This window comes from Arachis stenosperma, chromosome 3, assembly GCF_014773155.1.
Source record: "Arachis stenosperma cultivar V10309 chromosome 3, arast.V10309.gnm1.PFL2, whole genome shotgun sequence".
NCBI lineage: Eukaryota > Viridiplantae > Streptophyta > Magnoliopsida > Fabales > Fabaceae > Arachis > Arachis stenosperma.
Genome location: NC_080379.1, coordinates 168,895,052 through 168,915,408, shown reverse-complemented (window position 1 = coordinate 168,915,408; position 20,357 = coordinate 168,895,052). Strand labels below are relative to the sequence as shown.

The 20,357-nt window shown below is 36.1% G+C and overlaps 4 protein-coding genes across 11 annotated transcripts; 1 reads left to right on the top strand and 3 right to left on the bottom strand.

Moving 5' to 3' along the window:
• Window positions 1-1,597: 1,597 nt before the first annotated feature.
• On the bottom strand, window positions 1,598-5,076 carry LOC130967536 (histone-lysine N-methyltransferase ASHR2). 3 transcript variants are annotated; one of them, XM_057892437.1, is made up of 4 exons: window positions 5,015-5,058; window positions 4,716-4,771; window positions 2,920-4,278; window positions 1,598-2,081 (listed from the first exon to the last, which is right to left on the bottom strand). In XM_057892437.1, the coding sequence occupies exon 3, from the start codon at window positions 4,170-4,172 to the stop codon at window positions 2,940-2,942; it is 1,233 nt and encodes a 410-aa protein (XP_057748420.1). In that variant the 5' UTR covers window positions 4,173-4,278; window positions 4,716-4,771; window positions 5,015-5,058; the 3' UTR covers window positions 1,598-2,081; window positions 2,920-2,939. The 3 variants fall into 3 exon arrangements, with proteins under 3 accessions (XP_057748420.1, XP_057748418.1, XP_057748419.1); XM_057892435.1 differs by lacking the exon at window positions 5,015-5,058 and having other exon boundaries at window positions 4,716-4,999; XM_057892436.1 differs by lacking the exon at window positions 4,716-4,771 and having other exon boundaries at window positions 1,599-2,081; window positions 5,015-5,076.
• A 190-nt stretch (window positions 5,077-5,266) lies between these two features.
• LOC130965919 (eukaryotic translation initiation factor 3 subunit I-like) lies at window positions 5,267-8,125 on the top strand. The gene is made up of 7 exons (XM_057890677.1): window positions 5,267-5,767; window positions 5,878-6,005; window positions 6,191-6,310; window positions 6,432-6,521; window positions 6,628-6,714; window positions 6,831-6,910; window positions 7,849-8,125. Exons 1-7 carry the CDS (start codon window positions 5,368-5,370, stop codon window positions 7,922-7,924), a joined length of 981 nt encoding a protein of 326 aa, XP_057746660.1. The 5' UTR covers window positions 5,267-5,367; the 3' UTR covers window positions 7,925-8,125.
• A 1,994-nt stretch (window positions 8,126-10,119) lies between these two features.
• On the bottom strand, window positions 10,120-12,841 carry LOC130969323 (protein NRT1/ PTR FAMILY 8.3-like). 2 transcript variants are annotated; one of them, XM_057894994.1, is made up of 5 exons: window positions 12,685-12,841; window positions 12,331-12,433; window positions 11,992-12,209; window positions 11,379-11,884; window positions 10,120-11,235 (listed from the first exon to the last, which is right to left on the bottom strand). In XM_057894994.1, the coding sequence occupies exons 1-5, from the start codon at window positions 12,733-12,735 to the stop codon at window positions 10,389-10,391; spliced, it is 1,725 nt and encodes a 574-aa protein (XP_057750977.1). In that variant the 5' UTR covers window positions 12,736-12,841; the 3' UTR covers window positions 10,120-10,388. The 2 variants fall into 2 exon arrangements, with proteins under 2 accessions (XP_057750977.1, XP_057750978.1); XM_057894995.1 differs by lacking the exon at window positions 12,685-12,841 and adding an exon at window positions 12,529-12,631.
• An 818-nt stretch (window positions 12,842-13,659) lies between these two features.
• Window positions 13,660-19,147, bottom strand: LOC130969202 (protein NRT1/ PTR FAMILY 8.3-like). 5 transcript variants are annotated; one of them, XR_009081813.1, is made up of 7 exons: window positions 18,926-19,147; window positions 18,243-18,348; window positions 17,943-18,160; window positions 16,472-17,028; window positions 15,391-15,462; window positions 14,954-15,308; window positions 14,388-14,629 (listed from the first exon to the last, which is right to left on the bottom strand). XR_009081813.1 is itself a non-coding variant. In XM_057894840.1 (6 exons), the coding sequence occupies exons 1-6, from the start codon at window positions 19,010-19,012 to the stop codon at window positions 13,798-13,800; spliced, it is 1,698 nt and encodes a 565-aa protein (XP_057750823.1). In that variant the 5' UTR covers window positions 19,013-19,147; the 3' UTR covers window positions 13,660-13,797. The 5 variants fall into 5 exon arrangements, 2 of the variants coding, with proteins under 2 accessions (XP_057750823.1, XP_057750822.1); XR_009081814.1 differs by having other exon boundaries at window positions 14,393-14,629; window positions 15,238-15,308; XR_009081815.1 differs by having other exon boundaries at window positions 14,461-14,629; window positions 15,242-15,308.
• Between the last annotated feature and the right edge of the window lie 1,210 nt (window positions 19,148-20,357).

Sequence of the window (20,357 nt, the reverse complement as noted above, 5' to 3'; positions counted from 1 at the left end):
GGGGGCCCATGTATAAAAAAAAGGGAGTAGAAGAAGAAGAAGGAAGAAATCATGGGTTTGGTGTTGTGGACCAACTTTTTGATCCTAGGGTTTGAATGGCCTCAATTAAATGTCGAATTTTGTTTGTCACAGACATTGTAGTTTGTGTGGATATTGATTGTTCTACACAAAATATCAAACGGCAACCAAAGTCTCTATCTCTGTGTGTCAAATTTGATTGAATTCCGGTCACAATTTTCCGATAATATAATACCTAACGTATCATCAATTATATTTGTTTCTTCACCTTCATGTATGCGTATAAATAAGCAAGCTACAGCAAACCACTTTTAAGAGTAGTCTAAAAATGAGATATTTTGATAATATATATAAGATTTTATATTTAATATTTAGTATTGTCAATGTGCCAAAAGCAAGCTACAATATTTAAAAAAAAAAGAAAAAGAAAAAAGGAAATCATATTAGTCCATGAACATCAGGATTAGAAGTTAAAAATTCAGATGCAATTAATTTCATGTAAAGTTGTTAGTTAAGACTTAAGAGTTATTACATAATAATTTAATTAAACTTATCAAATTATTTAATAACTTTCAGCTATCAACTTTCTATGTATGAAGTTAATTGTACTTGAATTTTTAATGTCCGAGACATTGGAAAGGATAAAAGAAATTTGAATCCATTTGCACAAAAAAGTTCATTTTCCATTTAAATTCCCAGCAACAAATTTTCTGAGTACTATAACAACTTGAGTATCAGATGAATTGGGGGAAACAATTATGATGCCAAAAAAATTAAATTTAATACTTAGGCTGAGGCATGAATGGGAATTGGAGATTTAGATGATACTAGAATCCAAGGAGTTGAATAAAAACTTAAGGATTGCACGGACTATTTAATTGCTTACCATTCAAAGGGGTAAAAAAGGGGGACAAAACAATGATTTTTATTTTTTTCTTTCGGGTGTCGACAAAGCAATGATTTCTTTCTACCAATTTGTTTCCCTTTTTTTTTTTTTTTAAATAAACTAGTCTCTTGTATGTAACCAAGAAAAGGGGAAAACCAAGACTAAATAGCATATAACTAATTTGAATTGGTTGAGTAATCAGTTCACTCGTCTATTTAGTCAGTGACAGACCATTAAATGAAACATAAATTCGCAACAGATTAATTCTTAGTCTGTCGAGCTGAGAATACCGTAATTAACAAAAAAAAAAATGCATATAATGAACCCCTCAAAAGATAATTTGGATTCTATCTAGAGCTTTGACGAGAACGCCATGAAATCAGTTTTTGAAAACCTTATTTTTAAATATTAACACACTCAAACAACAAATGCATAAACCTTATATATAATTTATAGATAATTTTCTTATTTTCTAAAGAAATCGTGGCCTATTACGGATAGAGATAGCAGGTTAAGTGACCTAACGGAGATGTGATTTCAAAATTAAATAATTTATATTTGATTAATGTCTCTCCAACTAATATTATATTTAATCTTACATGCTTTATGTATTATTTGACAAAAATTAGTCAAATTTTCGTCAATAAGATTCAGATACAAGAAATTCAATTAGTACCAAAAAATGAAAAAAAAAAAAAATCTCATATGCTTTACATTAACATAGAACGGCTATATTGAGATTAATTCAAGCCAACAATCAATCTGCATGTGAGACCATAGGAGTTGGTGGATTTCCTTGTTGGTAGGCATTAATAATGAGAATAATGTGATTCCCTACTTTTAGATTAAAAAAAAAAAAAGAGGTGATTTCTCTTGCATGAATTATATTTTGGGTTTGATCTGGCTTCATTTTTCCCTTGGAAAAGACTTTAAATATCAAAAAAGCATATTTAAAAAAGAGAGGTGCTAGTAGTATGTTTCTGGCAAATTTAAAGCAGATTTAAAATAAAGCAACAAGCTACAGCTTCAGACACACGATTACAATCTTAAAAACAGCCCAAAGAACTGTCATTGGTTCCTGAGTTGTGAGCATTAATCTCCGTTTGTTGAGTATAATTTGAGCATAAATCTAGCATAGGTAGATTGTAGAAGTCCCTCAATCCACATGCAACAATGCCTACAATGACATAATCTAGTGAATAACCCCATACTCAAATAAGACAATGTCGAATGTATAATTGGATGGAAGAAACTAATGGAATATATCAAATTCAAATAGGAATGTTGAATGTGAGAAGACTAATAATAATAATAAAGAATTAATATAATGCTTCAACTGGGCAACAAGCAATATTTTTCAAATTTCCAAGTATAATGACACAAGAAAAGGGTTGGTAGGCGTGATGAGTAAGTTACCTTCCAAAAGGGGGTTTGATGAAAAGTAGACATTTTATTTCAAAAATAAAAAAGGGAAAGGAAATGAAAACTTTCAATTTGAACTGAATACTGACTAGTGACTAAACTCTCACTAAGGCAACTCTTAAACAAAAGGGTTTCAAATTTTTCACAAGTCTTGAAATCCAATTCTAGATTTGTTAATGGTTATTAAGCCTGACATTCTCATATATAAGTTACAACATCTTTCACTAGAGACACAACTTGAGCGAGACTAAAGAGTTATAAATTGGCAGTAATTTATTAAGACATGCTTTATCAAACCAGAAAGAATTGTATATCAGTCTAAATTGTTGATGGCAAAAAAATTGTGGAGGAAAAAGGATTCAGTCTCAATACTCGTTTTGCCAGAAAGAACAGGCTGAGTCTCGGTTTCATATATGAAGACTGAGATAACCAATGCGACAAAAGGTCCATAGAGAAGGTTTTTAGGACTCGAAGAATTTATAAGCAAGATAATACATACTTGGAAAATGCGAGGCACTGAGATCAATGAACACATCACAAAAGGGGAATTTAAAATAAATAAATAAATAAATTATGGAATGTAGGATACTTACAACAGTAGGAACCTGGTGACTCAGTCCTCCATGGGAGCTTCATCTTGCTCATCATCACTTTTCAATTTGCCACAGACATTACATTCCATGACATTAGATGGACTATCAACTTGTGGGGGTAGAGGAGCCAAAGTTCCCCCGCAATTTGGTCTATCACACATGTACCTTAAAAAGAAATATGCATGTGGGAAATCATTATTATTGTCTGTATCTGACGCTGCCATGTTTTCATATTGGTCCTCCTCATCCATAACCTCTTCTCCATCCTCTGCATTATCTTCTTCGATAGTGTCATCATTATCTGACCAATTTGATTCGACATTACACCGATCACAATTACAGGTGAAGCCATAGTCTTCCATCAATCTCTTCTGCCTGCTAGCATAGTTTTCATTGACAGGGAAATAGCTCAAACAGATCTCCCTGCCTTGAGGAACATCATGAATCATCCTAACAATAATGTCAGTATTATTACTGCCATCTGGTGGATTACTATCCACATAATCAAATCTGCAGGCATTGGGAAGGCAATCGTGGTTAAAAAAGGAGGCATAGGGGTATATACCATAAGCTCTAACAGACCTCTGGCCATCATCAACAGAAACAGGCTGCATTAAGCCAAAGGCATTGTGCTTGTCCTTGGCCAGAAGCGCAGAGGTGAGTTCCAAAGAAAATACATTCTGAAGACCAATGGGAGCAATTGAGCAGAGGGATGAAATAAGAGGGTGTAGGAATTGAGCTGCAGAAATTGTAGCGTCATCAGGAGAACCATGAAGAGAAAGCAAGATTTGAAAGTCTGAGGGGGAGATATTGGCAAGATTGTACGCAGCAATGAGAAATTGAGCCTGGACTTGAAGCTCAAGGGGATGTCCAATGAGAGGAGAGTTGGCTTGGAAGTGAGACAATGCTTGACATACCCAAGAAGAATGAGATGAATTCAATGCCTTTGAGAGACAATTAGAGCTGCAAAAACGATAATGTCTACATGAAGGGCACAAAACTGCAGAAGATGAAGAATCGCCCTGTAAAGAGGATGGTAAGGTTCTAAAGCAGTGATCACAGAAGGAGGAGGCTAGGGTAGAGGAGGACGAAGATAAAGACTGCGGGATCAATGGCAAAGCAGAATAGAGCAGGATAGGAGAATCTCTAAGGACAATTTGGCCGGCTTTAAGAGGTTGTGATGCAACCATTCCCCTCCCTCTTCCTTGTATCTCCTCCACCTTCAAAAGGGAACTTGGAGCAGCCACAGACATTTGCAAGTAATTTTGATTTCTGATTTCCAAATTAGATTAGGTAAGCTACGGGAGGCTACACCGTTTTTATTCCACGTTCTTTGTATGTTCCGAGAAGTCAAAGTATCTGCAAGGCGAGAAACAAAGGTAGCAAGGATTTCATCGTGAGTTATCCTACATATGAAATCACTATGCCAGTTCATATTTAGACGAGTAAATACCCCCCCCCCCCCCCCCCCTCCTCCTCTTCCTCTTGTTTTCCTTTCCCAAATGAAGTGCAAAGAAGTCCACACAACACAATTTGAACCAGGAAACTAAAATTCCAGAAATCATAACTGAATCAGATAAATGTTTTAATTTACTCAAATATTCTTCTACTGATGATACCCTTGCAAGTAAAATAAATAAATAAAATTAACTGGTTTAGGATTCAGGTATACTGTTGTTCAAGAGTAATCTAGTAGTTCATTTTTAACTGAGAGTGACCCAGAAAGAAACTAATGTTGAGCTTAGGGCTTAGCACAAGCATATCCAGAGAACATGTAAAAAACAAAGCAAGTCTACCCTGATGGTCCAGTTCAGCTCAGGAGATGATAGCATCCATAGACGAGGTTACTTTTCTGCCACAAAGAGAACAGAATGATTTCCTACACGAGTCACTCTGTATATACCCTAAGCTCAAGCATATAAAGTGATTTCTCCATCAACATAATTAAGACTATGTCCTTCTTTCTTCCTAAGCATGGCACTGGTAATATTGCGAAAAAGAAAGTGGAGATGAATGTGAAATGTGAATACGTGCTTACATTTCTGTCACCCAAATCATCAAACACTTGGCATGCGGTATTAAACATTGGACTCACCTTGCACAACAAGAACAAGTTGCAGTTGCCAACCGCCCTTCCCTGCAATCGCGCATTTCCCGGCAGGGTTTTGCTACATTCCTTCATTACTACTGCTATAAAGGCCCAGTAAATATATGGGCCAGACGCTTTCCATTTGGGCCCATAAACCCTAGTAACAACAAAATTTGGGCCTAAACAAAATGATAAGCCCAAGATCCGATAGCAGGAAACAAACATAACCACCACCGCCATCAGTGTCAGTGGCAAAAGGAAAAAGCAACCAGAAGCATAAGCAGAACCCTAAGTCCTAACCCTAACAGAGGAAGAGGTCGCCAGAAGCGAAAAACAGTTACAGAAGCTCACAACACAAGATGAGGCCGATTTTGATGAAGGGCCACGAGAGGCCATTGACTTTCCTAAAATATAATAGGGACGGCGACCTCCTCTTCTCTTGCGCCAAGGACCATAATCCCACCGTCTGGTTCGCCGATAACGGAGAGAGATTGGGAACTTACCGAGGCCACAACGGCGCCGTCTGGTGCTGCGACGTTTCACGTGACTCCACGCGTCTTATTACAGGCAGCGCTGACCAGACCGCCAAGCTCTGGAATGTTCAGACCGGCCAGCAGCTCTTTACATTCAACTTCGATTCCCCGGCCAGGTCCGTTGACTTCTCCGTCGGTGACAAGCTCGCCGTCATCACCACCGACCCCTTCATGGAGCTCACATCCGCTCTTCATGTCAAGCGCATTGCCAGGGACATCTCCGATCGTGAGTTTCTGTGCTCTTTGTTTTGCCTAATTAGGGGTTTTGGAAGGTTTGGTCTAAATAGTTTTGGTGATGTCTTGTGATCTGATTTTTTTTTTAATTTTTGTTTCCAGAGACTGCGGAGTCCTTGCTTGTTCTTAAGGGGCCTCAGGGAAGGATAAACAGAGCTCTATGGGGACCGTTGAATAAGACCATTATTAGCGGCGGAGAAGATGCCATTATTCGCATTTGGGATTCTGAGGTAAAGTAAATTAGCCAACTGATTATGGTGCTTGTTGTGATTGGTTTATGCATGGATCTTTAATTTGTTGTTATGGATTTTGCTGTATTGTGCTTGATTTAGAGTACTTTAGGGTTTTGTCTAGAAGAGGAGAAATTGGTTATTGCTTATGTTTTTGAACCCAAATTGTTTTCTGAACTTTTTAGACTGGAAAACTGCTCAAAGAGTCGGATAAGGAATCCGGACATAAGAAGACGATAACATCACTTGTCAGATCTGTTGATGGTTCACATTTTCTCACTGGCTCCCTCGACAAGTCTGCCAAGGTATTCAACATTTTAAATCTTTGTTGTGATTTTCTATCCTCGTTAATACTGGTTGCTGTTTTTTAATCTGCACTAGATATTATTTTTTTTATCCCCTAACATCAGTTACCCGTGTGTTTAGCTTTGGGATACAAGAACGTTGACACTTATCAAAACTTATGTGACTGAACGCCCAGTGAATGCAGTTGCAATGTCACCTCTTCTTGATCATGTATGTATTCTATCTCCCATTCATGTGGTGTTTTGCAAGAGAAATTGATTTTGCTTGGGAGCTACTTATATGGTCTTCTAAATATTTTGTCCTCTGTATCTTAAAGGTGGTAATTGGAGGTGGTCAGGATGCATCAGCTGTTACAACTACTGATCATAGAGCTGGGAAATTTGAAGCCAAATTCTTTGATAAGGTATATTTACTTCTCTCTCTTATTGTCTGTTTCAGTTCCATAATGACCTGAGCTGCATGATTATCCAATTATCATGCTTATTATTTGTATGATGTATGCCTTTTCTGTTTACCTAGATTCTTCAAGAAGAAATTGGTGGTGTTAAAGGGCATTTTGGACCAATTAATGCATTAGCCTTTAACCCTGATGGGAAAAGGTATGACCGCTGTTCTTCCTTCCCCTCCCCTTCCCGTTTCAAATTTTCATGTTGCAACATGGATTCATGGAATGCTAGTATTCTTTCATTATTGGAACTTTACCACAACTTAGTTATGCTAGTTAGCACTTCCAATGTTGAAAACTATGGCCATGATTATATTACCCTTACCATTTTAATGGTTAATTGTTGAAAATGATTAGTGATATATAGAATGTAATATGATTACTTAATACATGTACCCAACCGTGGGAATTGGTTTAGATATCTATAGTGCGTATATGCGAAATATCATCATTCGTATAATGGTGATAGTGTTGAAGTCTAGCATTACGCTATTTAAATATTCTTGGCATTTCTAATCTTATTCTAATGCCATATATATATGATGACTTGATAAATGATATATAATATGTAAGCCTCAACATTTGGTAGCATAGATTAAAATTTACTGTTGGCTTGGATTATATACCTCTATTGCATTGTAATGGGTTAGTTTGTAAGTGCAACATTCTTAGATATTATGACCGTTTTATCCAAGTGAAGTTCCTTCAAATGCATGTAGCAATTGTTCAGGTGAACAACTCAAACTTGATTTCATATAATATGTAGCATTGGATTTGTAAGAATGGATGTAGGTAGTCTGTTGCTTATTTTTTTTTAAAAAATATTCATATATTTCAAGTTACTCCCTCAAAATAAGTGTATTTTTGAAAAATTAACGTATTTAGACAATTATATATGAATTTTTCAATGCACCTACAAAGTAACTTGTTTTGATAATGGGGGAGTAGTTAATATTTTTGTTTCATCAGTGTTTAGTAAATTGTTTTAACTTGCTATCCTTCATGTATAGTGTGATACATGGTTCCGGATTACTTTTGAATTGTTTCTTTCATTTATTTTAATGGGCATCTGATATATCGTGTGTTTTGTAGTTTTTCAAGCGGAGGTGAAGACGGTTATGTACGGTTGCATCACTTTGACCCAGATTATTTCAATATCAAAATATAGGCTTCACAAGAGTAATTTTTTTATATTGGCTGCGGATAGTAGAATTTAGCCTTCAATTGCTTTCATAGCAATTAAAATGGCAATGTGGTTTCGAAAGCCCATCCATTGTAATGAAGATATACTTTAAATTTTGATCCATGTTTTGATTATTACACTAAAATTAAGAGTTATGAAAAATCTTGTCCAAGTTTTTCAGTGTCATCATATGCTTGGCGTAAGTGATTTTGATCAAAGTTCTTGTTTCGGTTAATCACCAAATTATTAGATGTACCTATGTGGAATTCAGCCAAAATCCGGTTTTAGTATTATTATTTTTTAAAAGTGTTTCGACGAGCCTTTTATTATTTAATGCCCTTATAACACAGTTCAAGTCTCAGAATGATATACTTAATCTAGTAACCCAGCCATCAATGCATACACTGCCTTTGAACCAAATATAATAAACTTAAGCACACAAGGATCCTAGTAATATGAGACTTGAAATATGAGTATAATGGTATTTGTAACTTTATTTCATAAAGACGAGGACATTCTTGGGGACATGTCGAAAGTTCAATACCGCAAGTGGGGACCTTGTATACTATCAAGCCAGTGTAAAGAAAGAAAAGAAAGAATGAATGGAGGTTACTCTGCATTTCAGTGTGTATCGAAATATAGACTGCAGTGAGACGAATGTAACATAAATTTATGAATTAAACGTATTGATGATAAACTAAAAGCAATCCAGGAAAATGTTTAGGGAACTGGGTATGGGATGACTTGAAACCTAAGTTAGATTCAACCTGATAACAACAAATTGTTGTCAAATTTTCGAGTTAACTCGTAAACTCGTACGAGTTTAGATATGGAATCGAGTTGACTCGGGCATAGACTCTATCTTGAGTAAGGCTAGACTCAGTCAAACTCAGACAAACTTGTGAGTCTAAGACCGAGTTAGCGAGTTTGTGTTTTCTTCAGTTTTGCTAAAAAAAACATCATTTTGAAAAAAAAAATATTTTTTTTTATTAGAGTTACAATAACATTCCCAAATAATGAAAGAAAACTCACTCACAACTCACTCATCTGCGTCGTTTCTCTCAAGTCTCACTTTCTCCATGTTCTGCGGTAGTTGCCGTTTCCCATCGAGTTGCAGTTGTTTGCCTGCGTCTGCTACCTCTGTTCTGATTTGCGCCATTATCTTTGTGAATTTTACCTATGTTGCCCTCTACTTTGTATCTCTTCACATCTCCACTATCCGCAACTCCATCGTGCTATCACCATTCACGAGTTCGACTTCTTCTCCTACAGTCCTATCTCTACTCTGGTTTGCACCGTCGTGAAATCCATGACTATTTGTCGCCGTCGTTTTGTACTGCTGCTTCACCTTCACCACTGATGTCTGCTGCACCCTTGTCTTCAATCTGCTGTTGCTGGGACTTTGACCCTTCTTCTCTTTTGTATCATCTATTTTTTTGTATGTCTTTTGTCGTTTCTTTCCGCCTTTGCTTCTTGATTTAGTTTTTTTTTTTGCTTTTTAATTTTTATTGCTTCTAATTTTAGCCTATTGCTTATGGTTTATGTTAGATGGCCAGATGGTTCATCCCTTCATGTCTGATTAGTAATTAATTATTTTGATTAGAGTTAATTTAATTATTTGATATTGTTCAATGTTCAATTAAAGATTTATTATTACAGATTTAGAATTTTTAATTTTGTGTGTTCTATATTGTATTTGTAGAGGAATAATTATAGAGGATTTGAATGTGTTCTATAAAGTATTTGTTATAATGTATGCTATTATTTTAATTTAGGTTTAATTATTCTGTTGGTCCTATAGTTTCACGAAATTTTCAATTAGGTCCTTATATTTTTTTTCCTTTTAATTGGATCCCTGCACCAAATTTTTTTTCAATTGAGTCCCTATACTTTTTTTTTTCCTTTTATTTGAGTCCTTACACCAATTTTTTTTAGTTAGGTCCCTATACAATTAAGCCAATTACTACTAAGAGGGACCTAATTGAAAAAAAAATTTGATGCAGGGACCCAATTAAAAAGAAAAAAGTATAGGGACCTAATTGAAAATTTCGCGAAACTATAGGAACTAACAGAATAATTAAACCTTTAATTTATTATGTGTTTTAAGATTGATATTATTAATTTTGAAGAATTAGAATTGAGTAAATATACAGTATGTATTATATGTATATAAACTTCATAACAGGTAAACTCGTATGAGTCTATGAGTTAACTCGCGAGTCGAGTCTAGATCAGCTCCACGAGTTTACTTAGACTCGCGATTTTGACAACCTAGACAATAATAACAACTTCAGCAGTGGGGATACAAGATCCTCTCATTCCGTTTCATTATCTTGTAGTGAGTACAGTGGTTCACTTCTTACTAGTTCTTGGATTAGTGACCAAAATCTCAAACAGCTCTTCTAAGACTAGGATCAGAACATCTCTTTAGAATTCTACCAGACAGAAATTAATTAAGCCTTTGAGAAAGGTTCCTGCAATATGTCTTCTGTTTGTACATTCTAGCATAGACAATGTAAACCAACATATTTAAGAAACTAAGTGCAGCTAGAAGCCAGAAAAAGTAATCAAGATGGCCCTCATTCAAATTATCTGGTAGCCATCCAGGACTTCCATCCTTTCTTGTGAGTCTAGCAACAATTGTGACAACAAAAGAACTCAGGTAATTTCCCAGTGAATTCGTCAGAAGCGCCAACGCGCTGCAGAAACTTCGCATCCTATCCGGCGCTTCTTCATAGAAGAACTCATGCTGTCCTATAAAGTTGAACACCTCTGCAGCACCTAGCAAAAAATACTGAGGTATTTGCCACAGTATGCTAAGTGGAATAGAAACATCTTCATCTACCAATCCATGTTCTCTTGCTATTTGTAATCTCTTGCTCTCTAATATAGCTGCAGCTGACATGCAAGTCATGGAGAGAAACAGGCCAATTCCCATTCTCTGCAACACTGTGAAGCCTCTTGCATTGCCAGTAAAGTGTCTTGCAACTTTAACAATCACTCTATCATAGATGAGAACCCAAATGATGACACCAACTATATTAAAAGTTGAAAGAGATGCTGCGGGAATTGTGAAAGAACCGATAGTCCTGTCCATCATTTTCCCTTGTTCAATGAACAGCGAGGACATTTGAGCATAGACAGAACTGAAGATGATTCCTGTTGCCCAGATTGGAATCATGCGGATTAGAATCTTCAGCTCTTCCACCTGTGTCACAGTGCAAAGCCTCCAAGGATTAGTTACTTCCTCACTCCCTTTTTCTATATCTGATTTCACTGCAGCTTTGTCAAGGCACCTGAAGACAAAAGCAAAGCTTAGCACTGTAGGATGTAACACAATTTCGAAGAGGCATAAGTAGTACTATCAATGATTATTCAGATGAACACAAGAAAAGTTCAATTCAGTGTTAAATAAAGGATATTTGAGGCTTTGACATGCCTCAATCCATTGGTATGCTCGAGTTTAAGACTTCCTTCAACAGATGAATTCTCTGCCACAGTTTCATAGAGGAGAGAGGTATCTTGAGGTACCTCCAATTTCCTCTTATGTAAAGAAGCAACAACCACTTGGCAGATTCTTGTAATAGGACTTCCCCCTGGCCTAAGAAACCGGTAGGTATGTGTACCGAGGAAGAACACTACCACTCCAATACCAATAAACGATGCTGCAATGCCATATCCAAGTCCCCATCCTATATTTTCTTCGATCCATACCAATATGGTGGTTGCTATGAGTGCACCAATGTTGCTAGTGAAGTAGTTCCAATTGAAGAATAATGCTTTACTTGCTCTTTCCTTATGATCTGTATCATCAAACTGGTCTGCTCCAAAGGGCCATATACATGGCTTGATCCCACCAGTCCCTACTGAAATCAAATAGATTCCAAGGAAGAATACAGCACTTTGAGCTGAAAAGATTGCTGAAAGGGTCAATGTGCAGATTCCCTGTAAAAAAAAACCTCAATAATCAACTAACTAAAGAAAAAAAATAATATAATGACACATATAGGCAATGATATTAGGCCATGATAATAAGGCTTAGTTGAGTTTACAAAGAGATAAATTCCATAGAACACAAGAATTGTCCAATATCTTCCCCAGTATGCATCAGCAAGGAAGGATCCAAGCAGAGGTGTAAGGTAGCATGTTCCCTGAAAGGTGGTAACATTTCTTGCTGCAGAAACAGGCCCTTCATGAAGTCTGGTTGTTAGATAGGTGACAAGATTACTGGCAATTCCATAATAGGCCAACCGTTCGCAGAAGAAAGTACCTGCATAAATTATAGAACCATATACAAAGATAAATGTGGTTGGTACATGGAAAAAATAAGTATAAAAAAGCACCATGTATGTAAAACAGTGAGAGCAACACAAGTTTTCATAAATGATCACCTAGAACAAAGGGGCATGCTTTCCATGTCCCGCCTTCGCTCTTGATGGCAACCTCTCCCTTGATGTTCACTGTCCCATCTCCAGTGTGAATAGAGTCTTCATTCTGCAAATTAACTTTAATTAATGAACATGGAAGTGAAATGGAGAGGCATGGCTCCTGTAGCTTCTACATATTTCACATATCATATATGCACGTACCATGTTTGATATGATGAATGCTAATATGTGCAAGTTTTTTCACGTTAATATGTTTTCTGAACCTTACTCACTACTTGATGCAATATGAATTATGATATGCAAATGACATAGGACAAGATATATATATATATAATTGGTAACTAAGTAGGCATGAACCTGCAAAAGACCATCTTCCAAAAGTGTTACGGATTCCTCCAAATGTTCCATTTCTTGTTCTCTAATGGCTAAACAGTAAACACACCAGAGCCAAACATATATGACTCAAGTGCGGAGAATCTAGTTATTCTAGCTACCTATTTTTGTCGTTGACTTATATTAGTTGATCCGTAATTCGTTTAATGATATATCATAGGCACGTACCCTCGACCAACGAATATTTATAGGTTTTTTTTTAGTGACTTAAATAAGCAAAACAAAAAACAAGAAAACAAAGGTTAATAACTGCTTAAACAGAGAGTCAGTTTCGCTTAAGACTATTCTCAAACTCCTCTCAAGGAGAGGAAAGTTCTACTTGATGAAATTGTAACCTCATTGCCATCTTAATGAATCATTTATAGCTTTTGATCCACCATAAATAAATTCCACAATTTCTGAACATAGAACTAAATTCTTCATAGTTTAGGACCAACCATAAAATGTCTATTTTTTACAAGGCTTGACCCATGCTTCAAGTAATCGGTGACTAATAATCAAAACCAGCCGTTGATGAATTTAAAGACATCATCATCGTTTCTTATCCAATGGCCACATGGATGGTGGATACATTTTTCGTGTCGTATGAAAGCTCCTCATTGTCACTATCATCATTTTACTTTACTTTTGTAACCTACAATTCCTACAAAGAATGGTAGGCAAACTGTTAGGTCCACCATTCTCATAACTCATGGGTTGAGTGCAGCTTTTAAATTAATTGAAGTTAGGAGAATCTATAATTTGAGGGTATAGCACGCTTATCAACAGTCTCTATGTCCCTTGGCATACGAGTAACGACCTTAACCTATCATAATTGTGAAAACAACTATGCATGATTAAATAACTATCCTGTAAAATTTAAACCGTTACCAGTGGTCCACATAGTTTTATCACTATGTAACAGATATTATTAACTAAAAGATGTTCTGTCCCTTAAACTTTAATGATAAAGAATAATATATTAGATGATTTAGGCTGTGTTTATGAGCTCGTTCTCACATAAAGAATAATCACCAAAAGGAAAAAAAATGAAATGTCATAACATGCTTCCACCCTAGATAGATATGCCTGAAGGCCTTAAAAAATAGCAATAGCCTTCTTCTTCTTGTACTTTTTGGCAGTGACAATGTACACCAACAAATTTAAGAAACTAAGTCCAGCCATAAGCCAGAAAAAGTAATCAAGATGACCTTCGTTCAAGTTATCCGGTATCCATCCCGGTTTTCCGCCTTGTGTCGTAAAGTGAATTACCACGGTAAGAATGAAAGAGCTCAAGTAGTTCCCCAGTGCAAAACTCACAAGTGGCAGTGCCGTGCATAAAGACCGCATAGCATCCGGAGATTGATCGTAGAAGAACTCAACCTGTCCGGCGAACATGAATACCTCGGATGCACCCAATAAGAAGTATTGAGGTATTTGCCAGAGCACACTAATGGGTACAGCAACATGTTTGTCAATAAGGTCGAGCTCTCTCGCACGCTGCAGACGCATGATCTCCACCACAGCTGCGGCCGACATGCATGCAACTGAAATAAGAAGGCCAATTCCCATTCTATAAAACACAGAAATTCCCCTCTCCGTGCCGTTAATTTTCTTGGCAAGTGGAACAAGTATCTTGTCATAGATGGGGACCCACACAACAACACTTATCACATCAAAACATGAGAGGGAAGCCGGAGGCATCTTGAAGGAACCGATAGTTGTGTTCATCATCGTTCCTTGTTCCACAAACAAGGTTGCCATCTGGGCATAGACAGCAGCAAAAATGATTCCTGAAGCCCAAATTGGGAACATGCGGAGCAAGATCTTCAGTTCCTCAACTTGTGTCACAGTGCAGAGTCTCCATGGATCAGGAAAATAATCAATTTTGCTCTCAGCATCAGACACTATAGCTGCTTTATCGAGGCACCTACATTGTATTCAAAACAAAAATCAATTGGAGTTATAGAAGGTGCTGAGCAGGAAAACCTGTTCTGAAGTTAATTGGCCTGTGAAAAATAAAAAGGGTAAAAAGGAAGAATTCTAAAGCAGCTTGGAACACTTGAGCCATTATCAATTGCATATTCTTGATCAGAAGTTACTCAAAAAGAATGTCACAATCTTCAAATTTTAGCATACAATTTTCTGATGCAATAAAAATTTTAAAAGGAAAAGAAAAATGTTAACATACAAAACTGTCAACCGACAAGATTAAAAAAACAAGGTAAACGAAAAGCAAGAAAGAAAATGAAACCTTCCATTAGCCTACATGGGGTAGGTTAGGTATGACATTGTTCAAGTTTTTATATCTGCCATACATTGAGGATAGTTGTGATAGCAAAGCGGTTCTAGCAATGAAGGAAGCAGTAAGTAAATAAAAAACTTAAGTCCTTGATTTATTTAGTCTCTGAATTTATTATGTGCATAGCAAACTAATGATTCCTTTATATTTTCTTTTAGGAGATTAATTGGTAACCCCTGATGTTGCATTGTAAGTGTCTACTTGGACATTTAATTCCTCAGGACAGGTAACTGCACCTGCCTAGCCATGTGCCCCTCAGCCATGAAGCTTTTTAGATAGGACACTTGAACCCCCATTCATTTCTCAACTGCAAACAAGGGACAGATCACAGAAGCCATCAGGGAGGTAGCATACAGCAAAAGAAAGATAGGAAGGTAGCAAACCCTTACCTGAAAAACCTATCATTACGGCTGATATTGCACAAATAATCAACACATAGAGCCTGGTAAAAGGCACACTGTCTGGAATGATTTAGCAAAAGGATCAACTAAGGAATCTGCAGTACATAAAGGACAAATAGAATTTGGGAAGGACTAATTAGAAGAAAATGCTTGGTCTGTCTATTTTATTTTTCTTCAGCATATACATTTATTTTTCTACAATGTTTAGATTGCAGTATCAATTATGGGCTTAACATCTTGTAGTACTACATCAAAAACAATATTTTGCTAGGGTTAAAATTCCAATTTGATGCTGAATTTGTATCACAATTCCCAAGTTGATGCCTATCTGCAGGATGCAGCAAATCTTCACAGCAAAAGTATCGGTGATAACAATACTACATGAGCTATACACAACAACTTTCAAGAAAGATGGTTCAGATAGTCCAAAAAAACCAAATATTAATATAGACTAACGGTCTTAGCTCCTTAACACATGCCGCTAATTCTCATCCGAGTTAATGGTGAAGTGAAAGATTATCACGTAACATTCTGATATCCATTCATTTTTTCTTCTTGTACTACTCTAACATTTAAATGAGAAATTAATCCTTACCTTCTTTCACTCCAAATTCCTCCTTCTAATCATGCATGCATCTAGGGGACAAAACAGTGACATCAATTTGAAGGAGCAAAATAAAAAGGAAAATTTTGCATAATCAGCTTAAGGGGCATAGCGTTTGAAAATTCCTACCTAAAGAACATGGCAGAAGTACAGGGGCAGGGGTGTGCATGAGAAATATAACCTGCATATAGCTTGAGTTGACAGTACACAGACACTTAACATGCCACATCAGGGTTACACTATTTATTTCGGTTAATGAGAGATAACAAAAGACTTAACTTGTTATGGGTTTAAAGATTTTACGTAATATTCAGTGAGTAAATTGCAACTCCAGGATATTTTTCACAAAAAATGTTGCCTATGAAGAAGTAACAGCTGGAGAAAAGTCAAAACTAGCCCCAATGCTGTGACAATGAAAAAAGCTATTAACTCCGACAGGAGAACTCAAAGGTATATAAAAATCACCTCATGTCATCACTATGCTCCAGTTTGCGGCTCCCTTCGATAGCAGATTTCTTGTCTGCTGTCTCATACAGGAGACTGCTATCCTCAGGGACAGCCAACTCCTGCTTTCGGGCAGATGCTACCAAAACCTGGCAAATTCTTTTAATGGGGCTCCCCCCTGGTTTTAGAAACCTATAGATTGGTGTGCCTAAAAAGAAGCTTACAATCGATACTCCCATAAATAAAGCGGGAATGCCAAAACCAAGAGCCCATCCTGCATTGTCTTGAATCCACACAATGAAGGTGCTTGACGCAAGAGCACCTAGGTAAATAGAAAAGTAATACCAGTTGAAAAAGGATGCTTTAGTAATTCTTTCCTTAGAATCAGTATCATCAAACTGATCTGCCCCAAAAGATGACACACATGTTTTTACACCTCCAGTTCCAAGGGCAACCACATAGAGACCAAAGTAGAACACAAAATATTGTGCAGGAGTAGCTGGAGGACAATGAGAACCCAAGCATTCAGGAGGCTTCAAAGCAGGAACTGATGCAGAAAGAGTCAATATACACAGCCCCTGCATGAAACAACCATTCACATATTACAAATATGAAAAGACAATTAACAGCAACATGCAAAGCCGTAGTAAAAAAACATAATAACAACGAACACTAGCATTATAACAATATGATATAAGAACTGATTTTTTCCTAATAATAAAACTTATAACTTTTTCCAGTGTGAAACATTTGAGAGTATATTCTGTGCTCAATGTGGAATTCCCTTATTCTAAAGTGGGATTAAAGCGATGCTCTTCCATGGTGAGAAACCTAGATTTGAAGTAAAAGCAGTGTAAAAGAATGAAAAAGTTTAGATCACAATGCACCTAAAACTGATATTCTGATCCTTGTTTTTGAAGTTTCTTTGAGGGCATAATATTTGTTTTTCTTCCACATCTTTCACCTTTTCCTAACCATGTACAATGACATAGGAGAATTCGCACTCAATGCAAAGAGCCGACAAAGAGCACCTAGAAATCACCTAATATCATCCTATACACATTACAAATTTACTTGTGCAAAATACTGTGCAGTGCACATGCCTTGACTGCACTTACAATTCTTATGCAAGGATATATCTTTCATAGATAAAATCCATTTATGAAAACTTGAATTATTCAACACACTGAAAATTACTATCTTCTATTCACCAATTTTGCTCCAGATCCCTGTTAAACAATCATCATGCTTTCTACTAGCAACGAAGATGATAACATGTATTTTTGTATAATTTATAGCATGTCGAAATCAGAATATAGCGAGAATAACATGCCAACAATACTAATCTTCCATCAAAGCCACGGAAGTACTACTAGTACTAGAGAAGAAGAAACTTATCATAAGAATGAACTCGTTTAATAATGTCTGTGAAGAGAAGAAAGTTTCAAAATGGATATATGACTAGAAGAAGAAAGCTGTTTCATCCTATTACCAAGAAATAAATAGTGGAAAAAACACCAATTGTCCAATATCTTCCCCAATATGTATCTGCTAGAACAGCTCCAATCAGAGTTGTAAGATAACAAGTGCCTTGCCAGATGGTAACATTTTTTGCAGCAGAGGCATTTCCTTGATGTAGTTTGTTGGTAAGATAGGTAACAAGATTTGTTAAAATACCAAAGAAAGCCAAACGTTCACAGCACTCATTTCCTGTGATTTATATTAGATAAAAATGTTATAAACAAAATAGATGACAGATTATTTGTTACATAAGGGTAATGTAAAAGCTTACCAAGGATAAATGCACATGCTCTCCACCCGCCAGTATTCTCCTTAGGAACTGGGTTGCCTTCATAGTCAACTGTGCCATCTCCTGTATATTGCCTCTCCAATGGATCCTTCGGAATAAAATAAACAATCATGTCACATATTAAAAAAAAATCCAATTTTGGAAAAATAGAAAAAGACAATCAAACGGGAGCAATAACAATCAGAAACAATTTACATGTTTTCCTGTAATAATAATTGAAAGATTTTTTTTTTCCTCCCTAAACTATCTACTATTTGAAATCCACTGGACCCCAAAAATCTTTATTCTATCTTGAGGTGAGTCCACACACTAAGGATAATTTTGTTTTGCCGTGAATAACCACAAGTAATATTCAGAAACCAGAAAGAGGGCATATGCAGGGGTAAAAACCAGATTAGCTAAATTGTGAGCAAACAAGTTTTCAAAAGAGACTCCCTTAATCAGCCATCAAATCACAAATATTTAGGATTCTCCTCCCCCACAGCAAGTTTCAATTTCCTTGTTTTTTACCCTCCTTTTCAATCCATAATTACTTCTTATCATGATTAGGGTTACCATAGTTGTGTTTGTTGTTATCAGAAAAACAAAAAAGCCAAAGTACCAACTAACATCATAGACAAGGCAAAAAGATATGAAGTTTGAGAGAGAGAGACAGAGAGAGGAACCTGAAGAAGAGGTCCTTCTTCGATTAGTGCTGCATCATCAAAAGAACCCATACTCCCAGAGGAACCCGTTTCCTCAAAGGAACCCATTTCAACGGTTTGTTGTTTCAGAACAGAACCCTCTGTTCTGTTTTCGTCACAGAAAATTAGAGAATGAGAGGGATGATGAAATATTGAAATGAGTACAAGAATGTGTAATATTTATAAGAATAAAATATTCCTTTCCAACAATAATAATAACAATAATAATATATTGATAAAAACGAACGAATACAAAGTACCAACCAAAAATGAAAAAATAAAAGGTGTAATTATATCTGATAATAGTGATAATTGAGAAAAGTATATAAAAAATGAAATGGTGTCACGTGGTTAAATGTGAATGAGACGCCGACCTTTCTTTGATAAAGAAGCAAGTAGCAACAGTAAAGCGCAAAATCTCAGGGTGTGACTAACAAACTAAGAAAATTTATAGCTTATGCCTCTTCATTAAAGGATAGGAGTATTATACAATCATCCAATTTTCTCACTATTATATCAAATTCATTCTTTTTTTTTTTTGCAATTACTAAAGTAATAATTCTAAAAAATAATAATTTATTCACGTTATATTAAAATTCTGAGCATCCGATTGTTGCACGCATGTCCCTTGCAACCACAAAATGAGGCTCCGATTTCACTCGAAAACTGACCGTCTGATTTCAGTTTCACTAATCTGACCCTCGGATGTCTTTGTAGTTGACCTCCATAGTTGGATAAACACACCAACCTCTAATTTATTCTATATTATCATCTCCATTATTTATTAACTAACAGACAGGATTCGCAAATGTACTAAATTTATATATTTTAAATAAAGATAGGGATTAACTTGTAAAGTTGTAATTCTAAACGGAATAAAAATAAATTATTGTTGAACAAAAAAATTGTAAGGTGAAAAAGGCGATCTTTCTCTGAAAAAGATTGTATAGCCTCAACACGAGATATGATTTCAGCGTGAACACATGGTTACATGGGACCTTAAGAGATCAACAACGCCATACACATGGTTAGGTGTGTTCTGTTCCTAATTTGTATTAACATGTATTGATTGTATTCACGATTATTAACCCCTTTCACATCACCAACTATGTTTGATTATTCCCATTTATTCTCAGCGTTATATTTTAATTGAAAAACAAAAATACTAAGTAAACAACTACTCTGATAACATGCATTATGTATGGCTAGTTGGTGGCACATGAAACATCATGTTGGTCTCATTTATGACCATGTCCCACGTAAAAAGCTGTCACAAACATTTCTCTTTACCCACAAGTGTGTTATGTTAGGTAACATCTACATCTACTCTTGTGCTTGTAGGGTTGTAGTTCAATCTCCTTGGCTTCTCGCTATGAACACACATTAGCCATAGCCAAACACTGCAAATGCCAGA